Source organism: Engraulis encrasicolus, chromosome 17 (genome assembly GCF_034702125.1).
Source record: "Engraulis encrasicolus isolate BLACKSEA-1 chromosome 17, IST_EnEncr_1.0, whole genome shotgun sequence".
In the NCBI taxonomy this organism is placed as follows: domain Eukaryota; kingdom Metazoa; phylum Chordata; class Actinopteri; order Clupeiformes; family Engraulidae; genus Engraulis; species Engraulis encrasicolus.
Genome location: NC_085873.1, coordinates 5,577,850 through 5,592,849, shown reverse-complemented (window position 1 = coordinate 5,592,849; position 15,000 = coordinate 5,577,850). Strand labels below are relative to the sequence as shown.

Sequence of the window (15,000 nt, the reverse complement as noted above, 5' to 3'; positions counted from 1 at the left end):
AATTGGCGTGGCCCCATGTTTTAATTTCTTCCAATAGGGCTTCTGGTCAGTAATCCACAGAGAAAAGTGCGGTAGGACGAAAGGCCTAATTTTCCCAGCTAATGACCTGTCTATAGTGGAAGATGCAGACGAACACACACATACATGCACACACACATTAACACTCGCCCGCAGACACAGACACACACACACACAGACACACACACACACACACAGACACACACACACACACACACACACACACACACACACACACACACACACACACACACACACACACACACACACACACACACACACACACACACACACACACACACACACACACACACACACACACACACACACAGTTCAGTCCCATGTGTCATGCTAATAATGAGCCTGTTGTGACTAGACATTACCGACACCAACTAAGTCTGAACTTAGCCAACACCACATGGATTTGTCTCGGTCCCTCTCCTGCTTTCTCTGTCTCTGTCTGTCTGCCTGTCTGCCTGTCTGTCTGTCTGTCTGTCTGTCTGTCTGTCTGTCTGTCTGTCTGTCTGTCTGTCTGTCTGTCTGTCTGTCTGTCTGTCTCTCTCTCTCTCTCTCTCTCTCTCTCTCTCTCTCTCTCTCTCTCTCTCTCTCTCGCTATCTCCCTCTCTCTCAGCCTCTCTCTCTCTCTCTCTTGCTGTATTGTTCTCGCTTTCTTTATTTGTTTGTTTATTTCTCCCCCCCCACCCTTTCTGCCTTGCGTACCTGTTCTTTCCATCCTTCCTTCTCTTTTTTGTCCTTACATCACTATCATTCCAGGTCCACCAGAGGGGATTGGGCTAGGCATCACAATGAACATGTCAGTCTGTCTGTCTCTGTCTGACTGTCTCTCTGTCTACCTGTTTGTCCGTTTCTCTGTGTGACCCCCCCCCCCCTGCATTGTTTTGGGCTGCCTGCATGTGGTGCCCAACAGACAACATCACATCCACCACTGGACAGAGGGCTAGGTAGCCATCTATGATTACTCTTGTACTGTCTGTAAATCCATCAGTCTGTGCACGAGGTTTAGAAGCGGTTTACACCTATGTGGATATTTTTGAAAAAGTAATGCTTTTGGCCTCTGGTTTACACATAAACAGGGTTGGTAACAGTTTATTTTAGGGATACATCTATTAGCACTAATACATACAATGTTCCTGTCTAAGTAACTTGTAAGGCATGTGCAAAGCAAAATCAAACATTTGTTAGGCGTGTATTCGCCAATGTCTTGTTCATGCACAATAAGGGATTTATTACCAATTTAACCTTAGTAAGGACCTAGAAGGCCTTAGCGTTTGCTTAGTACATGCCTTACAAGTTACTTATGTATGTATTAGTGCTTATAGATGTTTCCCTAAAATAAAGTGTTACCACAGGGTTTTAGAATGTGCATTTCAAAACCCTGCTGTTAAAAAAGTCCACTTTAGGGACCTAAAATGCACCCACAATGGTTTATATTTTTATCAACATGTCATCTTTACAAGTAAATGGATAAAACATATCTGCATTTTATGATATCTGCATACAAACATGGCTGTTATCTTTTCCAGAACACAGATCAGAGCCAGAGTCCAATGGCAAGTACACCCCAGGACCCCACAAGAGCCTGCCCGAGCTCCCTCCGCCCAGATCTGTGAGTACTACATGTTGGCACTCATACACACACACACAAACGCACGCACGCACGCACACACACGCACACAAACACACAAACACAAACACACACACACACACACACACACACACACACACACACACACACACACACACACACACACACACACACACACACACACACACACACACACACACACACACACACACACACACTCACTATATCCTGCAGATAGTTGTTGATTCCTTCTAGCTCTGTGATAGTGTGAACGTTGGTGTGCAAAGACCTTAACATTTCTTACCAAATCACCATCACAACACCAAATAAAAAGTTCCTTTCCATGGCGACCATCTGCATATCACCAAAGCATAAACATAAACATTGTCACATCATCAAGATATGCATCACCTAGCCTGACTCTCGTCTGACCTTTATGTTTTTCCAGTCTTTGCTTTGTGAGCTCACACAAGGGTCTGAAGGACCTTCAGATTCAACCAAAATGCAACAGAGAGGACAGATAGTGTGGTTTATAACATGTGAAGACTTGGGCTGTTAACAGTGGGCCTACGTTTAGTGTAGTGTAGTGATGAGACAGTGGAAGGAAAATACGTGTGACGGCATCCTTTGGTTTCTCAAGTAGGTACCATTCAATTCATTAATAAATTACAATGTATATTTCTTCATTTAAAAAAGTACTAAGAACATGCTGCCGTGTCACGTCCCACATTGTTACGATGTTGGAGTAGGCTATGTTGGGGGAAAGGACAGATGAAGAGAAAACAGCATTTTCAAGCCAAATACTGTATTCATTTCTTCCAAAAGTATTTTGTCTGTATTGGTTGTGAGTCATCTTCTTCCCCATGGAGCTGTTGTCTGCTGAGGCTGTCGCACGCCACGCACCAAATGCTTATTTTAAGGCAATATGTGACTGTGTGTGTGTGTGTGTGTGTGTGTGCGTGCGTGCGTGCGTGTGTGTGTGTGTGTGTGTGTGTGTGTGTGTGTGTGTGTGTGTGTGTGTGTGTGTGTGTGTGTGTGTGTGTGTGTGTGTGTGTGTGTGTGTGTGTGTGTGTGTGTGTGTGCGTGCGTGCGTGCGTGTGTGTGTGTGTGTGTTTTAGTACATGTGTGTATCTGACAGTTTGTGTTACTTGGACAGTTTATGTTACTTGGCATGTGTGTGTGTGTGTGTGTACGTGCATGTGTGCACATGTAAGACGCTTTATGTGTTACTTGGCTTGTGTTAGTTTGACTACTCATGGAGCACCTAACACACGGCCAAGGCTCCTCACCGAACATCACATCTGTGTGAACTGGGTCACCTCAGTACAGCCACTCTCCACACCACAAGCATACGCACACTCACAACAACAGCGAAGACAAAGAAGAACACAAAAAGACATCGTCTCAGGCAGTAACACCAGCACACAACCACAACTATTTGTACCTCTCATCTAAAGCCCATCTCCTTAAAGGGACACTGTGTGAGATGTTTTGTTGTTATCTTCGCCAAGACAAAGTCGGCGAAGGTTATGTTTTGACCGCTGTGTATTTATTTATTTATTTATTTATTTATTTATTACCTTCGCCAGAAGGTTATGTTTTGCCCGCCGTGTATTTATTTATTTATTTATTTATTTGTGAATATGTTTGTTTGTTTGTACTTCGTATAACTCAGTCAGAACTGAGCCGATTTTTATGAAATTTAGTGGGATGATTGGTCATGACCCAAGGAACAATCGATTACTTTTTGGGAGTGATTGGGTCAAAGGTCAAAGGTCAAGGTCACGAAAAGGTCAACAACGTAAATAACGCCAATTTTTATGAAATTTAGTGGGATGATTGGTCATGATCCAAGGAACAATTGATTACTTTTTGGGAGTGATTGGGTCAAAGGTCAAGGTCAAGGTCACGAAAAGGTCAAAAACGTAAATTGAGCCGATTTTTATGACATTTACTGGGATGATTGGTCATGACCCAAGGAACAATCGATTACTTTTTGGGAGTGATTGGGTCAAAGGTCAAGGTCAAGGTCACGAAAAGGTCAAAAAACGTTTTTCTTTGCCAAGCACTATATGCCAGAACAACGTGTGAGGTTGATAAGAGGTCAAGACTGGGCCAAAAATGTAATATTACGATATTCCGGTCCGATTTCAATGAAACTAACACCAAAATTTGGAGAATGTTATGCCCCACACTCTGAAGATGGCCAGAAAAAAATAAGTGGCGTAGGCGAAGGTTTGCGCTCTACCGAGTGCCCATTCTAGTTTATTTATTTATTTGTTAATATGTTTGTTTGTTTGTTTGTTTGTTTGTTTGTACTTCGTATAACTCAGACAGAACTGAGCCGATTTTTATGAAATTTGGTGGGATGATTGGTCATGACCCAAGGAACAATCGATTAGTTTTTGGGAGTGATTGGTTCAAAGGTCAAAGGTCAAGGTCAAAATGTTTGTTTGTACTTCGTATAACTCAGACAGAACTGAGCCGATTTTTATGAAATTTAGTGGGATGATTGGTCATGACCCAAGGAACAATCGATTACTTTTTGGGAGTGATTGGGTCAAAGGTCAAAGGTCAAGATCAAGGTCACGAAAAGGTCAAAAAACGTAAATTGAGCCGATTTTTATGAAATTTAGTGGGATGATTGGTCATGACCCAAGGAGCAATTGATTAGTTTTTGGGAGTGATTGGGTCAAAGGTCAAAGGTCAAGGTCACGAAAAGGTCAAAAACGTTTTTCTTTGCCAAGCACTATATGCCAGAACAACGTGTGCATGCGGAATTGAATAAGAGGTCAAGACTGGGCCAAATATGTAATATTACGATATTCCGGTCCAATTTAAATGAAACTAACACCAAAATTTGGAGAATGTTACGCCCCACACTCTGAAGATGGCCAGAAAAAAATAAGTGGCGTAGGCGAAGGTTTGCGCTCTACCGAATGCCCATTCTAGTTTATTTTTAGAATTCATGCTACCCATTCACTAATGTTACCTTTTTCATGAATACTTACCACCAGCATCAAATTCGAAGTACTGGGAAAATTCAATTTTTCATACATGAAAAGGGGGACCTTCTCCATGGTCCGCCATTTTGAATTTCCAGGAATAGCCATTTTTAGCTGCAAAAATGACTGCACTTGGGCCATACTAGAAAAAAAAAGTTTATTACTAAGTGAACTATCATGTAAAGATCAAATTTGGCAATAGGCGACACAGTTTCAATGAGCAGCATAGTTGCAGTACCTTTTTTGACCATTTCCTGCACAGTGTACCTTTAACCACCAGGCCACGGTTGATGAGATGAGTCTGATTGTCATTTTTTGTTATGGTTGTCTCTGGCAGCATTGACATACTGTACCAGTCTGCAAGCAGAATGAGTGTTGGTCACCTATGGCATCAATTGTGTTGGCTCCATGGCTGAAGTGCCTTTTAGCAAGGCACCTAACCCCACATTGCTCCAGGGGCTGTAACCAAATACCCTGTACCTAAAAACCTGTGAGTTGCTTTGGATACAAAGTGTCAGCTGAGTGTAATGTAATGTAATGTAAAATGACAAGGCATCAGTGATTTGGTAGAAATAGAGGGCTGTTAAACTCATGATAGGGCCCCAACACCAATACCAGAGGGCCCAAGGTCCAGAGGCCCTAGCACCCCCGCATTGTCTTCACCCTTGATTGTAAACTTCAGTAGAGTCCACACCTTCAGGCCGGGCCTACTGCAGTTGGAGGGGCTCGTTTACTGTGCTTAGTAGCACATCTGTCCTCAATACACTAGGCATTAGCCTTATCTGCTTCTCACGCTTGGAAACACACGTGAGCGCACGCACACACACACACACACAAATACACACGTGCGCACACACAGACACACCCACACAAAAGCACGTGCACACACACACACTCGTGTACGCACACACACGCAAACACACGCAAACACACGCACACACACACACACACACACACACACACACACACACACACACGCACACGCACACACACACCACACACACACACACACACACACACACACACACACACACACACACACACACACACACACACACACACACACACACACACTTCCCTGCCTCCCATCTGCCTTTCTCCATCACTTTGCCTTGTTCTCCTTTCTGCTGTCAGTTCTTTTATGGACCACGCTTGCAAATCACCAGAACGCCTCCTGTTTCCCATCTCGCGTACAGGGCCGTTGACAGCTTTGGCCGGGGCCGGGACAAAGTCATCTGAAAGGGCCCCCCTCTCAATACATACAATGTAACAGGCCTGGACTGGTCATCTGGCATGCAGTGCAGTTCTGGTGGGCCGACAGTCCTCAGGGGCCGATACTGTTGGGTTTTTTGACTGGTTCACAATTTAGCGCAAAGATGCTTGGGACATTTTTTTTTGGTCCCGGGCCAGCTCTGTAAGGTAATGAGGTCCCATTTCTGTCTCACCACCAACCCCCACCCTTCCCCTGGGCCCAGGGTAACTAACCTGTTTATCCCCCCTCTATCGGCGGGCCTGCTTGTGTTCACAGGTTAGCAAGGAGGGGGGAAAGCTGCTGACTTGCTGACAGCTTGTTAATCCCAAACGCTTTAATACTCCTGGCAATCAGCAACCAGGAAGCTGGCAGAATTAATCTGCCCTTACTCAGTGATAAAAGGGAGAGAGAGAGAGAGGCGGAGGAAAACGACAGCAACCAGAGAAAAAGAGGGGATAAAAGGGAATGTGTGAGAGAGAGAGAGAGAGAGAGAGAGAGAGAGAGAGAGAAAGGGTTGACTGAAGTGAATTGGAGACAGCGAGAGGAAAAAGAGAGGAAGAGCGAATGACTGAGAAGGACGGAGGAGGGAGAGAAAGGTGTTTTTGGAGGGAGGGGAGTGGACTTAATGAGAGACGTATGCTACGAGGAAAGTTGATGACGCATTCCTAATGTCAGGGAGATGCGGAGAAAGTGTGTCAAAGACATGGAGAGGAAGTATAGAAAAGAGAAGAAGAAAGGGAGGAGAGAGACACAGAGAAAGAGAAACAATGGAGCAGGGAAGGCCTTTCTGGCCTAAAGGTGAGAAGCAGAGGCTTGCAGGCAGGCAGAGAGACAGACATACAGTCCAGACAAGCGGACAGACAGACCAGCACAGAGACAGGATGGACAGACCAATGGAGGAGGGAAGGTGAGAAATGGAGTCTTGCAGAAAGACAGGCCAGCAGGTAGACAGACAGACAGACAGAACAGGCCAGCTGGCAGACAGACAGGCTGGCCGACAGACAAACAGGCCAGCATACATGCAGGGAGGCAGGCAGACACACAAATAGACAGACAGAGAGACAGACAGACATACAAGGCCAGCAGGCAGACAGACAGGCTGGCAGACAGACAAACAGGCCAGCATACATGCAGGGAGGCAGGCAGACAGACAGAGAGACCAGGCCAGTAGGGAGACAGACCAGACCGGTATTCAGGCAGGCAGACAGACAGGCCAGCAGGGAGGCAGACAGGCAGACAGACAGGCCGGCAGGGATGCAGACAGGCAGACAGACAGGCCGGCAGGGATGCAGACAGGCAGACAGACAGGCCGGCAGGGATGCAGACAGGCAGACAGACAGGCCGGCAGGGAGGCAGGCAAACAGACAGACAGACAGGCCAGCATGCATGCAGGGAGGTGGGGGCCGGGGTTTAAATCGTCCCCTTAGAGATGACTTTGAACTCTGCAGCCGGTCTGCAGGAGAATGGAGAGGGAGGTGCTGCCGCACGGGGCTCTGAAGAGGTGTGTGCACATATGTGTGTGTACAGTACGTGTGTGTACGCGGTGCGCACACGTGTGAGTGTGTAGGCATGAGTGCATGTGCGCGATTGTGTGTGTGTGTGTGTGTGTGTGTGTGTGTGTGTGTGTGTGTGTGTGTGTGTGTGTGTGTGTGTGTGTGTGTGTGTGTGTGTGTGTGTGTGTGTGTGTGTGTGTGTGTGTGTGTGTGTGTGTGTGTGTGTGTGTGTGTGTGTGTGTGTGTGTGTGTGTGTGTGTGTGTGTGTGCTGATGTTCTGCTTCTGATCAAGAGCAGCTGCTGCAGCGGTTTGGGAGGTGTGTGAAAGGCAGGCCACAGATCTACTGCTGGAAATGTGTGTGTGTGTGTGTGTGTGTGTGCGTGCGTGCGTGCGTGCGTGCGTGCGTGCGTGCGTGCGTGTGTGTGTGTGTGCACGTGCCCGTGTGTAGTTGTGTGTGCGCACACATGTATTTTCACTTCATTTTGCTCAGAATCCAGCTGTGTGTGGTGTGTGTGTGTGCGGTGAGGTTATTTGTGTAAGTATGCAGAACTGTGTACATGTGTTTAGTCTGCGGAATTTAGTGTACATTGTCCAGTTATGTGTACTGTGTGTGCAAGACAAAAACAGAGCGAGAAACCATTGGATAGATTGAGTGATGGGCTGTCATTCTCTTGTATTAGTGCCATAGGATCTCTCAATCACGGAGACTAACCTGACAAAGCTTAAACAGATGTGTTTATTTATCCAAGACCCTGTGTCCAATCCATGCTGAATGGAACAAATGTCTTCATTTTGCCTGCTCCTGTGTTGTTTAGCTACACAAAACACTCACACAGACATGACAAACACAAAACAAGACAAAACACAAGGTGAGTTGAGTCAAAACAATGTCTGCTTGTGATCATCAAGGTCTTTCTCCTCCTGTTGGAGGTCAATGTTCTTTCCTCCGTCGTTATTTTCCGTATCCTCCTTCCTATCCACCTCCTCTGGAGGTAATCCTTTTCTGGGAAGCCGGAGTAGACAGGTCCACAGCGATCCACTCTTGGGGAAACCCGCCATCTCCCGGCGGTTCCTCCACCCCTTGGGGCTGACGGTGAACTCTATGCTGACCGAGCGCTGGACGGTAAAGGCCGAGTCCCCCCTGATCACGGAGGTGAAGAGCATGCCCTTGCTGTTGATGTACTGCCCAGGCAAGGCGCTCCATTGGCCGGTGGTGATGTTGTAGCACTCGATCAAGCAATGCAGGAAGTCGTCGCAGGGCCCGTTGCGCATGACGTACAGGTTGTCCCGGTGCGACACCATGTAGTGGCCGTAGCTCTGTGGACGGACCAGTGTGGTGACGAGGGTCCACTGGTCTGGAGCCGGGAGGTACTCGTAGATGTCCGTAATGGCCGGTGGCTTCCAGAAACATACGAATATCCTGCGGCGGCATATAGTACCTGCGGCACCTGCGACGGGCCGTGGGGTGTGCCGAATGAAGGACCATGTTGCCGTGCTCACGTCGTAAGCCTCAGCTGACGACATGGTCACCTCGTTTTGCTCGCCTCCCACCGCGTACAACTTTCCTTCCAAGCCCAGCAGGGTGAAGTTGTACCGTGACTGCGTGGGACCAGGTATGTCCGTCCAGGTGTTTGTCTGAGGGTCATAGCGGAATCCACGGTCCACCGTGACCGTGCTGAGCCCCACGACACCCCCGATCACGTACAGACGACCGTCCAGCACTGTCACACCTGCCGAGGTTTCAAAAGTAAAGTAAAAGTGAATTCATGGTGTAAGTACAACACAAGCACATGGTAGTACATTGCAGTTACACCATTTACTCCATTGTACCTAATGAGATAGCTAAACTGTGTTGTTGTTACTGAAAAACTCAACAAGGGCCTACCACAAACTTGATCTAACCAGTGCAGAGTTAGCTGATCGTAATATAAGTACACAGGTCTACTGGTTACTCAGATAAGATACTTGTGTTGGAAGGAAACTGTGTTCCTTTTTTTACTTTTACTTTTGACACCTCTGCACACCTGCCATGGAGGTGCTGCAAAGCACTGGAAGGTCAGTCAGGTAACTCCAAGCACCCAGGTCCTCATCCAGGTGCCACACTGTGCGGAAAGAGTCATGAAGCATCTCCAGCGAGGGTGTATGTGTGCCCAAAGCTATGAAGGAGGCGGGAGTAATCGACTCGATGTAGTTTAGTATGTCCGGGTGCAAGGACTCCTCCGCCGCCCCCTTCAGGTCACGATAGGAATCACGGATGAAAGTCACCGCGTTAGTAAAGAGGTTGTGCAGGCCAAACGTAGCTGCTGCATGGCACAATAGCAGACAGATATCAGTGTCCAGGAGGTCAATCAGGTGCCTCTCTAGCGCCTCCACCTGGAGAAAAGCAGCACACTCCACAGCCTCTAGTAGGCTATCAGCATCTGGTAGTGAAGGATGTTCCCCCCTCGCCACAGCTAGAGCAACTTGGAACCCACCCGGACGCAGTCCACCTTGCAGATAAAATTCTTCCGTTTGGCTGTCACGCATTCCAGATCGGAACAGTCCTTGGAAATACGCAAAGCTAGCTGCTAGCAGGGAGCGATCCACTGTGAAAACGCAGTCCTCCACACGTATCCTCAATGCCCCTGCCGGCTTCTCTTCCTCTCCGATTTCCAAGGCACCAAACTGGGGCACGGTGTCAGTCCCATGCCCTGGACAGCTGGTGCAGGGGGGTTCCATGAAGGGAGAGGAAATACCCCTTCAAGCTGTGCGAGTAAGCCGTCCACACTTGGAACTCTGGGAGCGATTGCCAGGACCAATTTTAAGGGGTCTTCAGGGGCCTCCAGTTAGGAAGCACGGTAAATGATGGGGTGTTAAGCATGTGTGTTTGGTGTGTGTGTGTGTGTGTGTGTGTGTGTGTGTGTGTTGGTGTGTGTGCGTGAGTGTGTGTACGAAATGAAATTCGCCTTGTCACATTGCTGCGTTTGCCTATGCACCAGTACCAGAGGTGAGCTAAACATAGAAGTGACAGTCAGTAGGCCAGACGTATCAGACCTGGACCTACCATTGCCAAAGGCCCACACAACCGTGCTTCGCTCAGGGCAAGTTCGTCAAGAATAGATTTATTACTACTCCTCAAAATGCCATTTGGTCATATGACTTTGTTTTGATACGGCAATGTGAACAGCCTCCACCTATCAGAGCTACTCTTATCCTCTAATATTCCTGTTACATGTGTATAAATTAGGTTTTCTGTTACAGGCGGTAACATTATGTCCTCAATAGTTGTAAGAATATTTTGTTGTATGTAGACTACACTAAAAGATGTCAGATTTACACTAAAAAGCCACCATTCAGCATAGCTGTATCACATGTGCTGGATGCAGGGCCACTGACAGCTTTGGCTGGGCCCGGGACAAAATCAGGGCCGCCTCATACAATACATGCAATGTAGTAAGGACCCAATTCTGCCCCCCCCCCCCCCCCCCCCCTTCTCTCTGGGCCCGGGGCAGCTGACCCCTTTGTCCTCCCTGTCGGCTTCCCTGTCTGGATGATTTGCACCCATAGCAGAACAATTCATCAGTTGGTCATCTGAGCAGTGAGCTGAGCCATCAGTGAGATACTGGGGGTAACTCAGGGTCCCACCAGAGCAAGTGTCAAAGAGTTACCTTTCCTCACCTGTCTGTCTTTGCTCTGATGCTGCTTATGTTCTAAACCTATACCAGAGCTTAAATGAGAAAGTACACTTTGCTGGCTTTGAAATGTAACAAAGTGTAACTGTATGTACGTATTCACTATGTAGTACAGTAGGTGCGGTGTTACATTATACGTGTAGACACAGCCAAAGAAACCATTGTGTTTGTAGCAATGCTGATCTCATTGCAAGTGGTCATAGTAAGCTGGGCAGGGGCGGCTGGCCGCGACCCTGACACTTGGTGAGGCACTGGGTGTGGGCAATCTGTGGCCCGTCTGAGCTAATGCTTTACGCTCCATTTAACAAACACACACCCTTGTTTAATGTATAGTGTAATACTCTTAACACTTACTATAGCAACCGAATGTACAGTAGCTCATGGGCTGTCTTGTTAGTACAGTAGATAGTAGCAAAGCGAAGCAGTTTTCGAACCTAAAATAATGTTTTCACACCGTTTTAATGGTTTATGAACATGTAAGTTACAGGTTGGAAAGTCCCTCTGAATTTTCTTTGGCCTATACTCCTGTAGCCACACTAATTCGGTTCAAATAACTGGGACGTGTCCCTCTCTGTATTATGGTTCGCGTGCCATGGGAAAGATGATGCTTTCCACAAGAAGAAATTACGTGGGTATGGTGTTCAAGTCCTTTTGTTGTTGTAGTGACATAAACTACAACGGTTTATCCTGCTAATGTTGTTAGTGTGCATGTTTGAAACTGCCAAACCATTTTGTGATTCATATTTGGTGGGCTTGTACACTTTAGCATTAGCGTTTTACCATGCCATTCATGATATTTACACTGCGTACAAAAATAGTGTCAGTTTTTGAGATAAATGAACTAAGGTGCGTTGTGACCCACTGGAGAGAGGGGGGCAGGATTGGGTCCTCAACATTGTATGCATTGAGTGGGGGTCTTCTTAGATGACTTTATCGCAGGCCCAGCCAAAGCTGTCAGCAGCCCTACTCTACTGTATATGAGAGTGTACATAACAGAGAAATCTCCACTGCCACCCACCATCCTGGATATTTAGTCTACAATTACGTACTATGTGCTATGGATGGGATATAGTAGTGAAACCGCCATCACAGCAAAATGTTGACATGTATAGCCGCAAGATAATTTCATTAGCCAGCTAGTTTGTGTTAATCACTGCCAACTGGGCTGCCATATCTGTGACTCTGTGTGTGTTTGCGTGCGTGTTTGTCGTTGTGTGTGTGTGTGTGTGTGTGTGCATGTGCGTGTGTGTACATGTGCTTGAGTATGTGTGTGTGTGAGTGTGTGTGTGCGTGCTTGTGTGTGTGTGTGTGTGTGTGTGTGTGTGTGTGTGTGTGTGTGTGTGTGTGTGTGTGTGTGTGTGTGTGTGTGTGTGTGTGTGTGTGTGTGTGTGTGTGTGTGTGTGTGTGTGTGTGTGTGTGTGATCACTAAGTTATCATGTAACTGTTCCATGAAAAGATTTCAAATTCATCCATAGGACAGAGCTTGAAATGATCTAATGATTCATTTTAAACAGAATTGGTTAAACATTGTTTTCTGGTATGATAAGTGTGCATGACTGCATTTTTCTCTCTCCGGTCACAGTGGGTGTGCATGCATTACATTCTTGGGACAATGCCATAGAAACTCTGAGTCACTTAGAAAGGTCTATAAAACATGTAGAAATCGGTTTATTCAACAAAATCATATATTACAAATTATGCCTATTTTTTAATTGTCGTCATATTTTCTTCAGACAATGAAGGGCTTATTTTGATAAAGAAACTATCTATTTTTGACCCTCATCTTATACCAGACCATTTTCTGCTACTTCATCAATACTGTTATCAAGCCTTGATGTGTGTCCTGTCATCTATTTGGCCTGAGCGTCGATTAGGAGGTCACATTTCCCAGAGTCCAAGGTGTGACATTGCTCTGATGGAGGCAAGCTTCCTTGTGGGGGCGGACAACCCGTGTGCAGAATGTAAAAGACACTGACACATATTTGCTACAGACAGTTCAATGAAACAGTTCTGCCCTACAAAGACAAAGTCCAGTAACTACATTTTTTGGTCAAAATTGAGTTTATACTGAATATGCTCTTCATAACACCTCCTTTATGCTATGTTATGCTATGTTAAATTTGCACAACTACAACCACAATATTCAACCTAATACCAAACCTTTGAAGGCATTTTTCTCAGTTTCAGTTTTCTCAATTTTTTCTCGTAGTTACTATACAGCACTTTGTCTTTGTAGGGTGGAGCTGATCCTAATTACCACATCTTCAGCCAGGTACATGAGCTAATCAGTAAAATCACCTGTGTTAGCAGCAGAGGTAGAAGTAGTGTCTGCCAGGAATTTTTAGCTTAACAATATTTCTGTCTCTGCCACCTTGAGGAAGCCTGGTATTCAAATCTCCTCCAGACTTGATCTGACCAAGAGCATAACAATTAACATTTCCCAAAACTGTATGGTTGACCCGGGGCGGGGTTTGCTACTGGTTGTTTGCTTCCAGAGACAAAATGGGAGAAGTGCACGATTGTTTGGAGCTCAGAAATGATATTTGTATTGCTCCTGGCCTGTCTAGAAGCAACGCTGAAGGTGTTGCGTCACTAGGAGTATGTGGTCTGGCTAACGTTGAGGTGCCTCCTGTGTGTATATGTGCTTTTCGTCCAGTCTCCTATTTGTGATCTTCACCGTTCTCCAGGCCATTCTCTTTGACTTCATGTACACCGTTTTCCTCCGTGATGCCTGTCCTTCCTGCTTCTTCTTCCTTCCCCTCTTCCTCCAGTAATCCTTTCTTGGGTATCCTCAGCAGACAAGTCCACAGCGACCCACTCTTGGGGAACCCCTCCATCTCCCTGCGCCTCTTCCACCCGTTCGGGGCCACGCTAAACTCCAAGGTGACGGATCTGTTGACGGTGAACGCAGAGTCCCCCCTGACCACCGCGCTGAACAGCGCCCCCTTGCTGTTGACGTAGTGTCCCGGCAGGGTGCTCCACTGGCCCGTGGTGATGTTATAGCAGTCTATCAGGCAGCGGAGGAAGTCGTCGCTCGGCCCGTTACGCATGACGTACAGGTTGTCACGGTGCGCGACCATGCCGTGGCCGTAGCTTTGGTGGTGCACCATGGTGGTGACGAGCGTCCATTCGTCCTCGGAGGGCACATATTCGTAGACGTCTGTGGTGTTGGGAGGCTTCCAGAAGCACACGAAGATTCTACGGCGACACACCGCCCCGGCGGCACCTCCCACGGGTCTCGGGGTGTGCTGGATGAAGGACCAGGTTTCCGTCGCCGCGTCAAACACCTCGGCAGATGACATGATCTTCCGGCCGTGCTCGCCCCCAAACGCGTAGAGTTTACCCTCCAGCCCCAGTAAGGTGAAGTCATAGCGGGACTGAGCTGGACCTGGTATGTCGGTCCAAGAGTTTGTCTGCGGGTCGTAACAGAATCCACGGTCCACCGTGACCTTGCTGACCCCCACGACACCTCCGATAACGTACAGCCGACCGTCCAAGACAGCAACACCGGCCATAGAGGTGCTTGAATCCACAGGAAGGTCGGTAAGAATTCTCCACGCTCCCTCCTCTTCGTCCAGGTGGCACACAGTACGGTATGAATCGTGGAGCATCTCCATGGAAGGAGTGTGGGTGCCCAGGGCAATAAAAGAGGCTGGCGTGATGGTTTCGATGTAGCTCAGTATGTCCGGGTGCAAGGACTCCTCCGCTGCCCACCTCAGGTCACGGTAGGAGTCGCGGATGAACGTGGCGGCGTTGTTGAAGAGATTGTGCAGGCCGAAAGTGGCCGCGGCCTGGCAGAGTAGCAGGCAGTTGTCCGTGTCCAAGATGTTGGCCAGGTGGCTCTCTAGCGCCTCCACCTGGAGGAAGGCAGCACACTCCACAGCCTGCATGAGGCAATCGGCATCAGCTAACGGGGGCCGTTCACCTCGGACAACAGACAGAGCAATCAGGAAC

The 15,000-nt window shown here is 47.5% G+C and overlaps 3 protein-coding genes across 4 annotated transcripts in view; 1 reads left to right on the top strand and 2 right to left on the bottom strand.

The window, feature by feature from the left end:
• Positions 1 to 15,000, top strand: part of afap1l2 (actin filament associated protein 1-like 2) — a 115,866-nt gene that overhangs the window by 57,083 nt on the left and 43,783 nt on the right. For both annotated transcript variants that reach the window (XM_063221627.1, XM_063221626.1), the window contains exon 4: positions 1,563 to 1,645. In XM_063221627.1, coding sequence (XP_063077697.1) covers positions 1,563 to 1,645 — 83 coding nt within the window. The remainder of the gene's footprint in view (positions 1 to 1,562; positions 1,646 to 15,000) is intronic.
• On the bottom strand, positions 8,093 to 10,450 carry LOC134467742 (kelch repeat and BTB domain-containing protein 13-like). Its single transcript, XM_063221628.1, has 2 exons — positions 9,400 to 10,450; positions 8,093 to 9,105 (listed from the first exon to the last, which is right to left on the bottom strand). The coding sequence occupies exons 1-2, from the start codon at positions 10,091 to 10,093 to the stop codon at positions 8,255 to 8,257; spliced, it is 1,545 nt and encodes a 514-aa protein (XP_063077698.1). The 5' UTR covers positions 10,094 to 10,450; the 3' UTR covers positions 8,093 to 8,254.
• LOC134467743 (kelch repeat and BTB domain-containing protein 13) overlaps positions 12,700 to 15,000 on the bottom strand; it is a 2,745-nt gene continuing 444 nt past the window's right edge. The window contains exon 1 of the mRNA XM_063221630.1: positions 12,700 to 15,000. This exon is cut by the window's right edge and continues 444 nt beyond it. Coding sequence (XP_063077700.1) covers positions 13,707 to 15,000 — 1,294 coding nt within the window. The 3' untranslated portion in view covers positions 12,700 to 13,706.

Coding starts and splice junctions, on each gene's coding strand:
- LOC134467742 (XM_063221628.1), bottom strand. CDS start 10,093: ATGGAACCCCCCTGCACCAGCTGTCCAGGGCATGGGACTGACACCGTG. Junction 9,106..9,399: donor TTGCAGCACCTCCATGGCAG/GTGTGCAGAGGT, acceptor AAACCTCGGCAG/GTGTGACAGTGCTGGACGGT.